Below are 16,732 nucleotides of genomic sequence, written 5' to 3' on the forward strand. Positions count from 1 at the left end.
TACAAGAATATAGAAAAATGGACCTCATCCAGTGTTGCTGGGAATATAAATTGGTGGTCTTTCTAGAAGGCAGTTTAGCACTATCAAAATTTAAATGTAAGATTCTTTGATCCACTTCTGTTAGGCATCTATTCTTTAAATATACTTTAAAAAGAGTTAAGAGTACAGTAAAATATATACACAGGAATGTTTATTTTTCAAACAGCATTTTTAAAACAAAAACAGTAACTAAAATGTTTACTGGTAGGGAATTGACTATGGCAGTCATAAGATACTATTCTGTACAGCTATTAAAAAGAATGTAGATTTCTGTTTGTTAATATGAAAAGATTACTTGGTACCTTATGAACTACTGAAAAGAAGGTATATAGCAGAATACAGCTGACTCTTGAACAATGCAAGGATTAAGGGTTGCTGACACCCCGACTCTGCACTCCTGTGCAGTCGAAAATTGGCATGTTAACTTTTGACTCCCTAAAAACTTAAGTACTGATAGTCTACTGGTGACTAGAAGCCTAACATAAACAGTTGGTTAGCACATACTTTGTATGTTATACGTATTATATACTGTATTCTTACAATAAAGTAAGTTAGAGAAATGTTATTTAAATGATAAGGAGGGGCGCCTGGATGGCTCAGTTGGTTAAGCAACTGCCTTCGGCTCAGGTCATGATCCTGGAGTCCTGGGATTGAGTCCCACATCAAGATTCCTGCTCAGCAGGGAGCCTGCTTCTCCCTCTCTCTCTGCCTGCTGCTCCGCTTACTTGTATTCTCTCTCTCTGTCCAAAAAAAAAAAAAAAAAATGATAAGGAAAATGTATTTAGAGAACTGCACTGTGAGAAAAATCCACATATAATGGACCTATGCATTTTCAAATCTGTGTTGTTCAAGGATCAACTGTAGTTTGATTTCTTTAGCATAATTGAAAGAAATAATAGGAAGCTTGTATACACAGAAACATAGTTCCTGAAAGAAACTGCAAGAAGGTGATCAGAGTTAGGAGCTGTAGAGCAGGGTGGTTTTTATTTTTGTTCCTTTTGGTGCTCTTTTAGTATTCTCTCCATGTTCATTTATATTTTTGTGTTTAAAGGGGAAGTAGGGGCTTTCCGGGAGATGGGATTATGATTTTCATCTTCTCTATACACATTTCTGAATTTTAAAAAGTAATGAGGGGTGCCTGGGTGGCTCAGTCATTAAGCGTCTGCCTTCGGCTCAGGTCATGATCCTAGGGTCCTGGGATCGAGCCCTGCGTCGGGCTCCCTGCTCAGCGGGAAGCCTGCTTCTCCCTCTCCCACTCCCCTTGCTTGTGTTCCCTCTCTTGCTGTGTCTCTCTCTCTCTCAAATAAATAAATAAATCTTAAAAAAAAAAAAGTAATGAATATTCCTTAATCTTAAAAGTATGGTAGTAGAAAAAGAAAGGAAAATACTTGAAGATGATTTTGTTCTTTACAGTTCTTTTGGTTCTCTTCTTCCTTTGACTGGTTTAGGAATTAAATTTCTGTGGAAATTCCAAAAAGATGAAATATGAAAATAAGTCCCATTGGGTGTACACTAATAAGTAGAAAGAGCCCCTCAAGTTTTATCCTAGGCTATTTGGAATCATTTATCTTAAAGTTATTTTTTTCTTTATAATTCTGTCCCATAAGACAAAGTACTAGAAGATACAAAGGATAGTGATTTAGTGGTACTATTATCCTAACACTGAATTGTTTTCATTTGAAAGAAATTGGTCACTCTTCATGAAAGGGATTATAATGTTATTTTTACTTCTTAACTATTTGATTCTTAAGTAGCAGTTTTCTTGACAGAAATTTATAATATGACAATACATAATTGGTTCAATAAGAGGAAAATATATAATGAGTTTATGTTGAGATTGGATATTGATTTATTGCAGGATTATACACATGAATTCCATAAAACCAAAGCAAATTTTGTGGCGATACGGGAAAGGGAGAATCTCATGGGATCAGTACGAAAGGATATTGAGTAAGTTACCTTTTATGTTTATTCAGATTTAGATTTAGATTTAGAGCATATCAGTGATTAACAGTAAATTAAGTAGCACAACCATGATTTCGATTTCAAGGTTTCTGATTCTCATTTTATAGAGAATTCTCTAAATCTCATTTCACTGTTCTTTAAACATTGCTGAATCTAATCTACTTTCCTGGTCTTCTCTCCAGCTTCCCCTAGTTTTATCATTGGCTCCTGCCAACCTTGACTTTACTGTGTTAATTCAGAGTCCTTAGATGCTATATTCATGAGTTTTTCTCTGATCTACCACCCACCTTAATAATGATATTGCCAATAACTGAAGCTCTCTGTGTTTCCTTTTCTGATTACCACCTATCCCCCTGCCCTCTTTCTTGCCCTAACACTTACATATATATGTATCTCAGAGTAATTTCATATATATATACACATATATATATGTAGTAACCTTTATTTCTCTGGAATTTGAAGTATCTGTGCTTTCCAGGTTTTATTCAGGCTTCATAGCCACATGTCAAATTATTTAAGAACTCTCAATGTTTTTATGTTAATCTCAATTCATAATTTTAAAGATTTGTTCATCCATCCTTTTACCTCACTGAACTTCAATAATGCATCCTAATGTTTCATATGGACATTTAAAATTTTTTTTCATGGGGCGCCTGAGCGGCTCAGTCAGGTGAGCGTCTTAACTCTTGATCTCAGGTTGTGGGATCCAGCCCCTGCTTTGGGCTCCACACTCAGCACAGAGTCTGTTTGTCCCTCTCCCTCTGCTTCTTCCCCTACTCCCTCCCTCTCTCTCTCTCAAATAAATAAATCAAATCTTTAAAAAATAAAAAATGTTTTTCACAACTGAACACAACTGATAAGGTAAATCCACTGGGCATCTAATTAAAACTGAAGACTTTCCACTTTTGGACCATCTATTGATGCCTATCATTGTCTCACTTGTGATAAATTTATGATACTTACATTTCATAAGTAATTATTATCTTGTGTTTCATAATCATATCTGTGATATATATTACCATATCATTAGCTAATATGTATCATGTGTACTCTAAGAAACATTTTCCTAGAGATCCTTTATTTTGTTACAACAGTAAGACAGTTTTGCAACAGAAATAATTTCATATTCATTGCATTCATACTTTTTGCTCAAAACTAATGGAGGATTATCCAACCATCAGAGTTATGTTCCTATCCCCAGAAATTATCTTGGAAAATTAATTTTTGTTTGTCCCTGTTCTGTTTTTTTAATGTTTAGTCTTATGTACTTTGTGAAACATGTAGGAGTAAAAAAACATTTTTGCCATAATTAGGTAATTCGTAATATTTTTAGTTCTCAGGAACATGTAAGTCTTTTGTTTAATATCTGTACAGACTATTTATGTGTGTGTTTTCAGGTATACATTGAGAACCAGTGTAGGGGACAGCCTTGGGCATTTTGCTCCCTCAAAATTTGTGGGAATTGTTAGAATATAGCCCACTGTAGTAACTTGCTTTCTGAAAAACAATCATAAAAGGAACATGTTCATCCATTCATTAAACTGTTTCCTGATTACTAGCCATGAGTTAAGACTCTAGATCAGTCACGGTAGAAGCTAGAAATGAAAAGACCAACTTGGCCCTCCTGGAGTTTATAATCTAGGTCCTAGAAGGGAGTAAGACATGTATTCAAATTAATATCATATGAAGCAGAATATGATTAGTGAGATGAGATATAGTAGTAATAACTGATATTTTAAAGTTTTTTGTAGTTGTACACTACTTTTCCATATATTATCTTTTCTGGCTTTATACAGTCTTTTGGTATAGATAGAAATTATGAGTACCATTTTATAAAACTAGATGTTAAGAGACTTGTCTAAGGTTAACTGGCTAATAAATGATGCAAGTATAGATTTAAATCTAGATCATCTGCCTTCAGGGCACCTGCCTGGCTCTGTCAGGAGTGCGTGACTCTTGATCTCGGGCTTAAAAATAAAAAATCTTAAAAAAAAGTAAATCATGTCTTGCAAGTCCTGTGTGTTCTTGGTTATCTCATGCTGCTTTTCCTGGGGTTTTCTTCTCTTCTGTGCTTTGCAAATCAGCACTGCCTCTCAGCCAGTAGTTCAGTTTTATCAGCATGACCCACTTTTGTCTTACTATACATGTGTGCGGTTTCTTGAATTTTTTATTTTGTTCTTGTTACTTTGAGTAAAGAGCAGAAACATGAAAGTGGTGATAGTAATGATAAAAAGCATTTTCTTGTAAATTTTAGTGCACTTAAGGCCAAGACAGAAATCCTTAAGTATGCCCAAATTGGCAGATCTTAAGTTTCATTTTAGCTCTACGGGCTCTGGTTGATAGACTGCACATACCAATGTGAAGGAAAACATTCCACCGCAGTAGCTTCCTATCCCATGAGCTGTGTAGTAATAAGTTTAAACTTTTACGTCCACTTGGAGAAAGAAAATAAAGATATAATAATAGACAAAAATAATAATATTAGACAAAGGCAAGTAAGGTTTTTGTTTAAAATGTTGGGTTATTTTGGTGAAAAATAATAAACAGCCCTAAATTAGAGAGGCAATTATATTGATTTATTATGGATGTCATTTTTAGAAGATGAAAATGATCAAACATTTTAACTTCATTCAAAACTATGGAGAGGTTCAATTTGCCTACTTTGGATATTACTAGAGTCAGTCACTTCTGTTTTGCAGTATCTGCCAAAGATGTTCTTAAATTTTCTCTATTTTATTCTAGGTCATATAAAAGTGGGTCTGGAGTAAACAACAGAAGAACTGAACTGTTTTTGAAAGAACATGACCACCTCCGAAAGTAGGTATTACTGTATACATACATACCATGCAGCTTCCCATACTTACTAATTCCTTTATTGACATAACAAACATTTTTTGTTTTTTATAGCAAGTGTTTTATCAGTGCTAACTCATTTAATTCTCGTAACGACCCTATTTGGTAAATGTGGAATTGTAACTGTTCCACCTATTAATTAGGAAAGATATTATGCTATCAAATATCCAAAATCTGCATTCACATCACTTGTTACTTGTAATATATCTTTTATTGCCTTAATGTTTCTTTTCTTTAGCAAGTCTATCCTTCTAATAAATTTGTCCACTATAAATTATTACTGTAGATTTTATAGTAATGACGCTGATAATGACTTATGTTTGAATGGCCTGTTACCACTTATATATGCCAAGAAGCTTTATAAAGAGTAATAGGCCATACATCAAATCCAAAGAAATTACCTGATTATCCAGGAGTTCAGAAGAAAATGCCTAAAAACTTGGATGAACTATGTATATATTGTAAAACAAATCACCATATTCTATCCCTTTTTCGTGTATGTTTTTCTCTGCAATCTGGTTTCTATAGTATTTTCTCTGTATTTTGTTGTAGAACTTAAGGGTCAGAAAGTTACTGATCTCTATTCAGCCTCTAAGCCCTTGAGCATCTAGTATCCATTATAATTAAGTGTTAAAATTATGTTGATATTTGCTGCTGAATGTCATAAATTAATCATCTCTGTATGAACTTAATGTACTATTCAATTTATTTTTCTTTAAAGATCACCACTTTAGATATAAGGTGTTGTAATCAGAACACGGAAAAATCAAAACTTTTTTAGAAGCCTGGGTTCTAAAAAAAAAAATTTTTTTTTTAATTTAAAAAATTAAAAAATGGAAGCCTGGGTTCTTCTGGTATTGGATATAGTTTAGTGTTCTTTCTTAATCTGTTGAATGTTATTGATTGGCACAAGGGGGCAGTCTTTCCTAGAGTATATTTAGTTTATACTTAATTCCTAGCTTTGGTAGTTCTTTTTCTATTTGATAAAACCATCATAAAAGGAAGAAAGAAGGGGGGGAAATCGGAGGAGGAGACAAACCATGAGAGACTATGGACTCTGAGAAACAAACTGAGGGTTCTAGAGGGGAGGGTGTGGGAAGGGGTTAACCTGGAGATGGGTATGAAAGAGGGCACGTTCTGCATGGAGCACTGGGTGTTATACGCAAACAATGAATCATGGAACACTACATCAAAAACTAATGATGTAATGTAGGGTGATTAACATAACATAAAAAAAATATAGTCACCCAAAAAAAAAACCATCATAAAAAAAGAATATTGCATTACATCCAAAGCTATATTAATACATTCTTTAGTTACAGAGTAAATTTAAAGGATAAGATACTCAAGTAGCACAAAATAAAGGTTAGATTGCATCAGTGTTTCTGTATTTATTGCCTCAAAAAGATGTTAAAAAGTTAGAAATGCAGTAGTTGAATTACTTTAAGAATAATTTGTTGCTAATAATGCAATATATGTTAAGGAAAAAAAAAGATAGCAGGAGGGGAAGAATGAAGGGGAGTAAGTCGGAAGGGGAGACGAACCATTAGAGACAGTGGACTCTGAAAAACAAACTGAGGGTTCTAGAGGGGAGGGGGGTGGGGGGATGGGTTAGCCTGGTGATGGGTATTAAAGAGGGCACATTCTGTGTGGAGCACTGGGTGTTATGCACAAACAATGAATCATGGAACACTACATCAAAAACTAATGATGTAATGTATGGTGATTAACATAACAATAAAAAATTTTAAAAAATACGTCAGTTCAGGGACACATAACAATTTAGGTTATAAAAATGATGAGAAGATTGGAAATCAAAAGCTGTTTTCCATTTTCCTCAGTTTTACATATGATACACTTTATGTATATTCCTTTCAATATTCTTTAGTATATGTGCTGCTGAAGCGAGCACTCCTTTCAATATTCTTGTGAAAAAGTTTGTGCTCATTCTATACAGAGAGAAACTGAGGCAGGATGAATGGAATATGAACTTCTGATGAATTAGGGAAGTTGAGACTGAAAACAGGGCTCAGTCATTGCTCTCAATATTAGAACATAGCTTCCAAATGCATTTTGGAAAAATCAATCTTTTGTGTGTAAATTATGAATATTTGTTAGGTGATAACAAAATCATGGATGATATGTGTACAAATAATGTGGAAAACTTTGTTTTTTTTCAATGTCATCTCTATGTCTTTGGCTAACTAAGTGCTTTAAGGAAGAATTTGGCAAGATCTTTTCAGAACTTTTTCCATACAAAAGATATAAGTGCTCATTATAAATACTCAACTTAGAAAGTATGGATAACACAAAAGAGACAATTCAGATCACTCATTAGTACAGATTCTGTAACCATTTTTACTCATCAGTAGATTGGGAGTCTTTTGCATGTTTGATTATTTGGTTTTGCATCTGTTTCATAATACAGATAAACCATGATGTAACCATTTCCCTAATGTTGGCCTTTTGGATTATATTCAGTTTTTATTATTCTACATATTGAAGTCTTTACAAGTATCCATAATTATTTCCTTATGATAAATTCCTAGAATTGGAATATATTCATTTGTAAAGCTTTTTATATATTATTGGCAAATTTCCCTTTACAGGTTAGCTGGAATCCCATTAGTAGCATATATATAAACATTCCCAGTGCCCTCAGTAACACTGATACTTTGAATTTTTTTCATTTATGCCAAGATAGGCAAAAATTCTCCAGTAATAGATTTTTTTTAGATATAAGGGATACATTTTCATTAGAGAAAACATAGGTTAAACAGCCAAGCAAAAGAAGCATAAAGTAGTAGTAGTTAAATTAACCTAAAAGTGATTATAGAAACCTATAGTGATTATAGATTATATACTCCTGTAATTAATAGGCCAGATTTGTTGTTAGGGTAGTTTTTATTTTGGTCTTTCATGGATAAAGGTTTTTTTTTTTTAATAATTTTTATTGTTATGTTAATCACCATACATTACATCATTAGTTTTTGATGTAGTGTTCCATGATTCGTTGTTTGTGCGTAACACCCAGTGCTCCACGCAGAATGTGCCCTCTTTAATACCCATCACCAGGCTAACCCATCCCCCCACCCCCCTCCCCTCTAGAACCCTCAGTTTGTTTTTCAGAGTCCACTGTCTCTAATGGTTCGTCTCCCCCTCCGACTTAACTCCCCTTCATTCTTCCCCTCCTGCTATCTTCTTCTTCTTTTTTTTCCTTAAAATATATTGCATTATTTGTTTCAGAAGTACAGATCCGTGATTCATCAGTCTTGTACAATTCACAGTGCTCACCATAGCACATACCCTCCCCAATGTCTATCACCCAGCCACCCCAGCCCTCCCACCCCCCACCACTCCAGCAACCCTCAGTTTGTTTCCTGAGATTAAGAATTCCTCATATCAGTGAGGTCATATGATACATGTCTTTCTCTGATTGACTTATTTCACTCAGCATAACACCCTCCAGTTCCATCCACGTCGTTGCAAATGGCAAGATCTCATTCCTTTTGATGGCTGCGTAATATTCCGTTGTGTATATATACCACATCTTCTTTATCCATTCATCTGTCGATGGACATCTTGGCTCTTTCCACAGTTTGGCTATTGTGGACATTGCTGCTATAAACATTGGGGTGCACGTACCCCTTCAGATCCCTACATTTGTATCTTTGGGGTAAATACCCAGTGGTGCAATTGCTGGATCGGATGGTAGCTCTATTTTCAACTGTTTGAGGAACCCCCATACTGTTTTCCAAACTGGTTGCACCAGCTTGCATTCCCACCAACAGTGTAGGAGGGTCACCCTTTCTCCACATCCCCGCCAACATCTGTAGTTTCCTGACTTGTTAATTCTAGCCATTCTGACTGGTGTGAGGTGGTATCTCATTGAGGTTTTGATTTGGATTTCCCTGATGCCGAGCGATGTTGAGCACTTTTTCATGTGTCCGTTGGCCATTTGGATGTCTTCTTTGGAGAAATGTCTTTTCATGTCTTCTGCCCATTTCTTGATTGGATTATTTGTTGTTTGGGTGTTGAGTTTGATACGTTCTTTATAGATTTTGGATACTAGCCCTTTATCTGATATGTCATTTGCAAATATCTTCTCCCATTCTGTCGGTTGTCTTTTGGTTTTGTGGACTGTTTCTTTTGCTGTGCAAAAGCTTTTTATCTTGAGGAAATCCCAATAGTTCATTTTTGCCCTGGCTTCCCTTGCCTTTGGCGATGTTTCTAGGAAGAAGTTGCTGCGGCTGAGGTCGAAGAGGTTGCTGCCTGTGTTCTCCTTTAGGATTTTGATGGACTCCTGCCTCACGTTTAGGTCTTTCAACCATTTGGAGTCTATTTTTGTGTGTGGTGTAAGGAAATGGTCCATTTTCATTCTTCTGCATGTGGCTGTCCAATTTTCCCAACACCATTTGTTGAAGAGACTGTCTTTTTTCCATTGGCCATTCTTTCCTGCTTTGTCAAAGATGAGTTGACCATAGAGTTGAGGGTCCATTTCTGGGCTCTCGATTCTGTTCCATTGATCTGTGTGTCTGTTTTTGTGCCAGTACCATACTGTCTTGATGATGACAGCTTTGTAATAGAGCTGGAAGTCCGGAATTGTGATGCCGCCAGCTTTGCTTTTCTTTTTCAATATTCCTCTGGCTATTCAGGGTCTCTTCTGGTTCCATACAAATTTTAGGATTATTTGTTCCATTTCTTTGAAAAAGGTGGATGGTATTTTGATGGGGATTGCATTGAATGTGTAGATTGCTCTAGGTAGCACTGACATCTTCACAATATTTGTTCTTCCAATCCATGAGCATGGAACGTTTTTCCATTTCTTTGTGTCTTCCTCAATTTCTTTCATGAGTATTTTATAGTTTTCTGAGTACAGATCCTTTGCCTCTTTGGTTCAATTTATTCCTAGGTATCTTATGGTTTTGGGTGCAATTGTAAATGGGATCGACTCCTTGATTTGTCTCTCTTCTGTCTTGGTGGTGGTGTATAGGAATGCCACTGATTTCTGTGCATTGATTTTATATCCTGCTACTTTACTGACTTCCTGTATGAGTTCTAGCAGTTTTGGGGTGGAGTCTCTTGGGTTTTCCACATACAGTATCATATCATCTGCAAAGAGTGAGAGTTTGACTTCCTCTTTGCCGATTTGGATGCCTTGGATTTCTTTTTGTTGTCTGATTGCTGTGGCTAGGACTTCTAATACTATGTTGAATAGCAGTGGTGAGAGTGGACATCCCTGCCGCGTTCCTGACCTTAGGGGAAAAGCTCTCAGCTTTTCCCCATTGAGAATGATATTCGCTGTAGGTTTTTCATAGATGGCTTTTATGATATTGAGGTATGTATCCTCTGTTCCTATACTCTGAAGAGTTTTGATCAAGAACGGATGCTGTACTTTGTCAAATGCTTTTTCTTCATCTATTGAGAGGATCATATGATTCTTGTTCTTTCTTTTGTTAATGTATTGTATCACATTGATTGATTTGCGGATGTTGAACCAGCCTTGCAGCCAGGGATAAATCCCACTTGGTCATGGTGAATAATCCTTTTAATGTACTGTTGGATCCTGTTGGCTAGTACTTTGGTGAGAATTTTTGCATCCATGTTCATCAAGGATATTGGTCTGTAATTCTCCTTTTTGATGGGGTCTTTGTCTGGTTTGGGGATCAAGGTAATGGTGGCCTCATAAAACGAGTTTGGAAGTTTTCCTTCCATTTCTATTTTTTGGAACAGTTTCAGGAGAATAGGTATTAATTCTTCTTTAAATGTCTGATAGAATTCCGCTGGGAAGCCATCTGGCCCTGGGCCTTTGTTTGTTGGGAGATTTTTGATGACTGCTTCAATTTCCGTAGGGGTTATAGGTCTGTTCAGATTTTCTATTTCTTCCTGGTTCAATTTTGGTAGTTGATACATCTCTAGGAATGCACCCATTTCTTCCAGGTTATCTAATTTGCTGGCATAGAGTTGCTCATAATATGTTCTTATAATTGTTTGTATGTCTTTGGTGTTGGTTGTGATCTCTCCTCTTTCATTCATGATTTTGTTGATTTGGGTCATTTCTCTTTTCTTTTTGATAAGTCTGGCCAGGGGTTTATCAATCTTGTTAATTCTTTCAAAGAACCGGCTCCTAGTTTCCTTGATCTGTTCTACTGTTCTTTTGGTTTCTAGTTCATTGATTTCTGCTCTGATCTTTATTATTTCTCTTCTCCTGCTGGGTTTAGGCTTTATTTGCTGTTTTTTCTCCAGCTCCTTTATGTGTAGGGTTAGGTTGTGTATTTGAGACCTTTCTTGTTTCTTGAGAAAGGCTTGTATTGCTATGTACTTTTCTCTCAGGACTGCCTTTGCTGCATCCCAAAGATTTTGAACAGTTGTGTTTTCATTTTCATTAGTTTCCATGAATTTTTTTAATTCTTCTTTAATTTCCTGGTTGACCCATTCATTCTTTAGTAGGATGCTCTTTAGCCTCCATGTATTTGAGTTCTTTCCAACTTTCCTCTTGTGGTTGAGTTCTAGTTTCAAAGCATTGTGGTCTGAAAACATGCAGGGAATGATCCCAATCTTTTGGTACTGGTTGAGACCTGATATGTGACCTAGGATGTGATCAATTCTGGAGAATGTTCCATGGGCACTAGAGAAGAATGTGTATTCCGTTGCTTTGGGATGGAATGTTCTGAATATGTCTGTGAAGTCCACCAGTGTTTCATTTAAAGTCTTTCTTTGTTGATCTTTTGCTTAGATGATCTGTCCATTTCAGTTAGGGGGGTGTTAATGTCCCCCACTATTATTGTATTGTTGTCAATGTGTTTCTTTGCTTTTGTTATTAATTGCCTTATATAATTGGCTGCTCCCACGTTAGGGGCATAGATATTTACAATTGTTAGATCTTCTTGTTGGATAGCTCCTTTAAGTAGGATATAGTGTCCTTCTTCATCTTATTACAGTCTTTGTTTTAAAATCTAATTTGTCTGATATAAGGATTGCCACCCCAGCTTTCTTTTGGTGTCCATTAGCATGGTAAATGGTTTTCCACCTCCTCACTTTCAATGTGGGGGTGTCTTTGGGTCTAAAATGAGTCTCTTGCAGACAGCATATCGATGGGTCTTGTTTTTTAATCCAATCTGATAGCCTGTGTCTTTTGATTGGGGCATTTAGCCCATTTACATTCAGGGTAACTATTGAAAGATAGGAATTTAGTGCCATTGTATTGCCTGTAAGGTCACTGTTACTGTATATTGTCTGTGTTCCTTTCTGATCTATGCTGCTTTTAGGCTCTCTTTTTGCTTAGAGGACCTCTTTCAATATTTCTTGTAGGGCTGGTTTTGTGTTTGCAAATTCCTTTAGTTTTTGTTTGTCCTGGAAGCTTTTTATCTCTGCTTCTATTTTCAATGATAGCCTAGCTGGATATAGTATTCTTGGCTGCATATTTTTCTCGTTTAGTGCTCTGAAGATACCATGCCAGTCCTTTCTGGCCTGCCAGGTCTCTGTGGATAGGTCTGTTGCCAATCTAACGTTTCTGCCATTGTAGGTTACATATCTCTTCTCCCGAACTGCTTTCAGGATTTTCTTTTTGTCTCTGAGACTCGTAAGTTTTACTCTTAGATGTCGGAGTGTTGACCTATTTTTATTGATTTTGAGAGGGGTTCTCTGTGCCTCCTGGATTTTGATGCCTGTTTCCTTCCCCACATTAGGGAAGTTCTCTGCTATTATTTGCTCCAATATACCTTCTGCCCCTCTCTCTCTTTCTTCTTCTTCTGGGATCCCAATTATTCTAATGTTGTTTCATCTTATGGTATCGCTTATCTTTCGAATTCTGCCCTCGTGATCCTGTAGTTGTTTATCTCTCTTTTTCTCAGCCTCTTTATTTTCCATCATTTCGTCTTCTATATCGCTGATTCTTTCTTCTGCCTCATTTATCCTAGCAGTTAGTGCCCCCATTTTTGATTGCACCTCATTAATAGCCTTTTTGATTTCGACTTGGTTAGATTTTAGTTCTTTTATTTCTCCAGAAAGGGTTTCTCTAATAACTTCCACACTTTTTTCAAGCCCAGCTAGTATCTTTAAAGTCATGATTCTGAACTCTAGGTCCGACATGGTACTAATGTCAATATTGAGTAGATCCCTGGCAGGCAGTACTACCTCTTGTTCTTTTTGCTGAGGTGATTTTTTTCGTCTTGTCATTTTGTCCAGAGGAGAACAGATGAATGAGAGAACAGAATGCTAACAGGTTAACAACGTCTCCAGCAAATATACTCTATACAAATCAGAAAAGACCTGAAACCAGGGGACAAGAAAGGGAAAGAAAGAAGAGGGAAAAAAAGGAAAAAGAAAAAGATAAAAACAAAAACAGAACAAAACAAAAAAAAACAGAATATGATCAAATATGATCAGGCTAGTGCATAGATCAGTGCCACACACTAGCTTTTAGGCATATTTTGGTCTGTTAGAAGAAAGTGCCTGCTAAAATTTTAAAGGAAGAAAGACTTACATATGTACAAAATAAGGGTTGATACAATGAAGGGATGGCAGATGACTGTAAAAATGAAAATTATAAAAGATTTTATAAAAGGGCTTAATAAGATAAGTTATTTTTAAAAAGAAAGAAGAAGATTTAAAAAGAAAAAGAAAAAAGAAAAAAAAGGGAGAGAATGTGATCAGGCAGGAGACTAGAACAAAGCCATACACTAGTGATTTAGGGTATATTTTGATCTGTTAGAAGAAATTGTATCTCAAAATTTTAAAGAGAGAACAACTTATATATATATATGCCAAAAATAAGGGTAACTACTATGAAGGGATAAAAATATGACTCTAAAAATGAAAAATAAAAAATGTTTTTTTTAAAAAAGGGATTGATAAGATGTTGTTTGAAAAAGGGAAAAAGAAAAATTCAAAAAAAAAAGTTAAAAAAATTAACTTTGAAAAACTAATGAATTATGGTAAAAAAGCCATGAATTCTATGTGCAGTATTCCCCTAGCGCTGGAGTTTTCCCGTTCTCCTTGATCCGTAAACTTGGTCTTGGCTTGCTGGCTGTTTGTGCTGATCTTCTGGGGGAGGGGCCTGTTGCCGTGGTTCCCAAATGTCTTTGCCGGAGGCGGAATTGCCCCGCCCTTGTGAGTCCGGTCTAAGCAGGCTGCTCCAGTTTGCTCTCAGGAGCTTTTGTTCCCTGCACGCTCTCACTCGGTACAGCTTTGGAGGACCAGGGTGAAAATGGTGGCCTCCCACTCTCTGCCCGGAGGAGCTGAGAACTCGGGGCCCTGCTCCTCAGTGTGCCCCCAGAGAAAAGCAGTCACTCCCGTCTCTCCAGTCTCCGGCCGCACTCTGTGCTCACCCGGCCTGTGACCGAGCGTTTCTGTCTCTGGCACCCAACCCCGTGTGGAGTGTCCAAACCCAGCAGATCCCTGCGGTGCGCTCCCACGCTGCTCCTCCCTGGGGAGGAAGGGGAGTCTCCCCAACTCTGCCGCTTGTTGGGTCCCTGCTGGAGGAGCAGTGGCCCAACTGGGCCACGGATCACGGTTTATGGCAACCTCCAGCTGAGAGCCCGCGCCTCAGCTCCATCTCTGCAGCCGGCTTCCCCGCTCCGATGTCTGGGAGCTCTGGCGCACTCAGGCACCCCCGGTCTTTCTGTGACCCCCAGGGTCCTGAGACCACACTGTCCCACAAGCGTTCCACCTCCCGCTTAGCCACTGCAGCCATGGCCCTCCACGGAGCCGACTTCTAAAAGTTCCGATTTTGTGCTCCACGGCTCTAGCACTTGCCAGAAGCGGCCGATGGAGGCCCCCTCCCCCGCCGTCTATCCTCCCGAATATCGCCTCGGATTCACTTCTCCGCACGTCCTACCTTCCAGAAAGTGGTCGCTTTTTTGTTCATAGTGTTGTTACTCTTCTTACCTTCGATCTCCTGTTGAGTTCGTAGGTGTTCAGAATGGTTTGATCCCTATTCAGCTGAATTCCTGAGACCAGACAAAATCCAGGTCTCCTACTCCTCTGCCATCTTGCTCCGCCCCCCCATAAAGGTTTTTAATACCCAATAACTGAGGTAACTACTTTGATTTTGTACAGTAGTATTGGACTTTTTATGGCTGGAAGCGTATGTAGATTTTTATTTGATTCTTCATAACATTTTTTATGGTAATTAAATTTCTTGTTTCAAAAGTACGTGTTTTTGCCTTGAAAAAGAATAAAACAATTTTTATAAACGAATGCCAAACTTAAAAAAAACAAACCTAACTTTGTTTTTACCAGTTTGAGTTAACACTTTTTGCCTTAAAAGTTAATGTTGTTGGCTTGTGACAATTTATCTTATAAAAGACAATAATTTCTCTTCCTGTGGATAAAGTAGCTTTCAATTTTGACTCCACTTTCTCTGAGTCTGTTTTCGGTACATCAGTCAGAAGAAAATGGCTGACTTTGAATTAGTGTCAAGCTTGTAGTTATTTGTTTTTTACTGGGCTATGGTATAGATGCCTTTCTATGAGCTTTGCTGTTTAGATTAATTTCTCTTCCTTTATTTAACCATTCTCTTTCATTGTTCTTTTATATTTTCCTTTTTGAAAGAAGTGTCTGAATTAGTTTTGTATTTTAAAGTTCTTTTTTTTTCTTAAAGAACTTTTACCTTTATGATGTCTCTCATCCTTTACTTTTAAAGGATGTAGTTTTAACAAACATGTATATGTATGTACACACACAAACACTAGTTTAATTGCCCATTATAGTCAAGATATAGAACATTTCTGTCACCCCAAGAAAGTTTTATGCCCTTTTATGGTCAATTCCTGTCTCCTAGTCCCAGGCAACTGCTTATCTGCTTTCTGTCGTTGTAGATTATTTTACCTTTTCTAGAATTTCATATAAATGAATTCATACAATGTATACTTTTCAATTAGCATCGTGTTGCTAAGATTCATCTATTTGTTTTTGTTTTTTGTATCAGTAGTCAGTTCTTTTCTGTCACTGAATAATTTCCATTGTTGATATACCTCAGTTTGTTTATATATTCACCCATCATGGATATTTAGGTTAATGTTTTAGTTTTGGGCTATTACCAATAAAGTTAGTATGACCATTCATAGACAGAATATCATGTGGCTATATGTTTTCATTTCTCTTGAGTAATTACCTAGGAATTGTATTGTTGGGTTCTAATGGCAAGTGTAAGTTTATGTTTCATTTTATAGGAAACTGTCAGATGTCTTTAAGTGGTTTTATCATTTTTGCATTCCTAACAACCCCGTATTGAGAGTTCCAGTTGCTTTAAATCCTTGCCAGCATTTGATACTGTCGATCCTTCTATTTTAGCTATTCTAATAGATGTGTAATTGCATCTCATTGTGGTTTAGATTTGCACTTCTCTGATGACTAATGATAAGCATCCTTTCAAGTGCTTATCAGCCATTTGTTTATATTTAGTGAAATGCCTGTTCATGTATTTTGCCCATTTTTCATTTGGGCTATTTGTCTTTTTACTATTAAGTTTTGTTTGGTTTTGTTTTTCTTACTATTGAGTTTTAAAAGTTCTTTCTGTATCCTGGGTACAGGTTCTTTGTCAGAGGTTTTGCAAATATTTTCTTTGAGGCTGTGACTTACCTTTTCGTTCTCATTATGGTGACTTCCAAAAGAGCAGAGGTTTTACATTTTGTTGAAGTCTAGTTGATCAGTTTTTCTTTCATGGCTCATTTATTTTCAGTCTAAAATCTTGACCTAAGTTTGCAACTATTTTGCCGTTTTCTAACAGAAGTTTTACAGTCTTAGCATTTTTACTTCATTTTTGTGTCTAGTGTGAGTAAGGTCGATTCATTTATTTGTCACATGGATATCGTGTTGTTTCAGCACTATTTGTTGAAGACCCCTTTCCCCTGCTGAATTATGTTGGCACCTT

General features: G+C 36.7%; 1 protein-coding gene across 2 annotated transcripts in view; it reads left to right on the forward strand.

The window, feature by feature from the left end:
• Nucleotides 1-16,732, forward strand: part of GOSR1 (golgi SNAP receptor complex member 1) — a 64,118-nt gene that overhangs the window by 9,901 nt on the left and 37,485 nt on the right. For both annotated transcript variants that reach the window (XM_028109187.2, XM_028109188.2), the window contains exons 5-6: nucleotides 1,898-1,989; nucleotides 4,747-4,821. In XM_028109187.2, the coding sequence (XP_027964988.1) occupies nucleotides 1,898-1,989; nucleotides 4,747-4,821 (167 nt within the window). The remainder of the gene's footprint in view (nucleotides 1-1,897; nucleotides 1,990-4,746; nucleotides 4,822-16,732) is intronic.

The sequence above is a fragment of the Eumetopias jubatus genome, unplaced genomic scaffold (assembly GCF_037043125.1).
Source record: "Eumetopias jubatus isolate StellerSeaLion01/CBP00866 unplaced genomic scaffold, mEumJub1_p1.0 scaffold_10, whole genome shotgun sequence".
Lineage (NCBI taxonomy): Eukaryota > Metazoa > Chordata > Mammalia > Carnivora > Otariidae > Eumetopias > Eumetopias jubatus.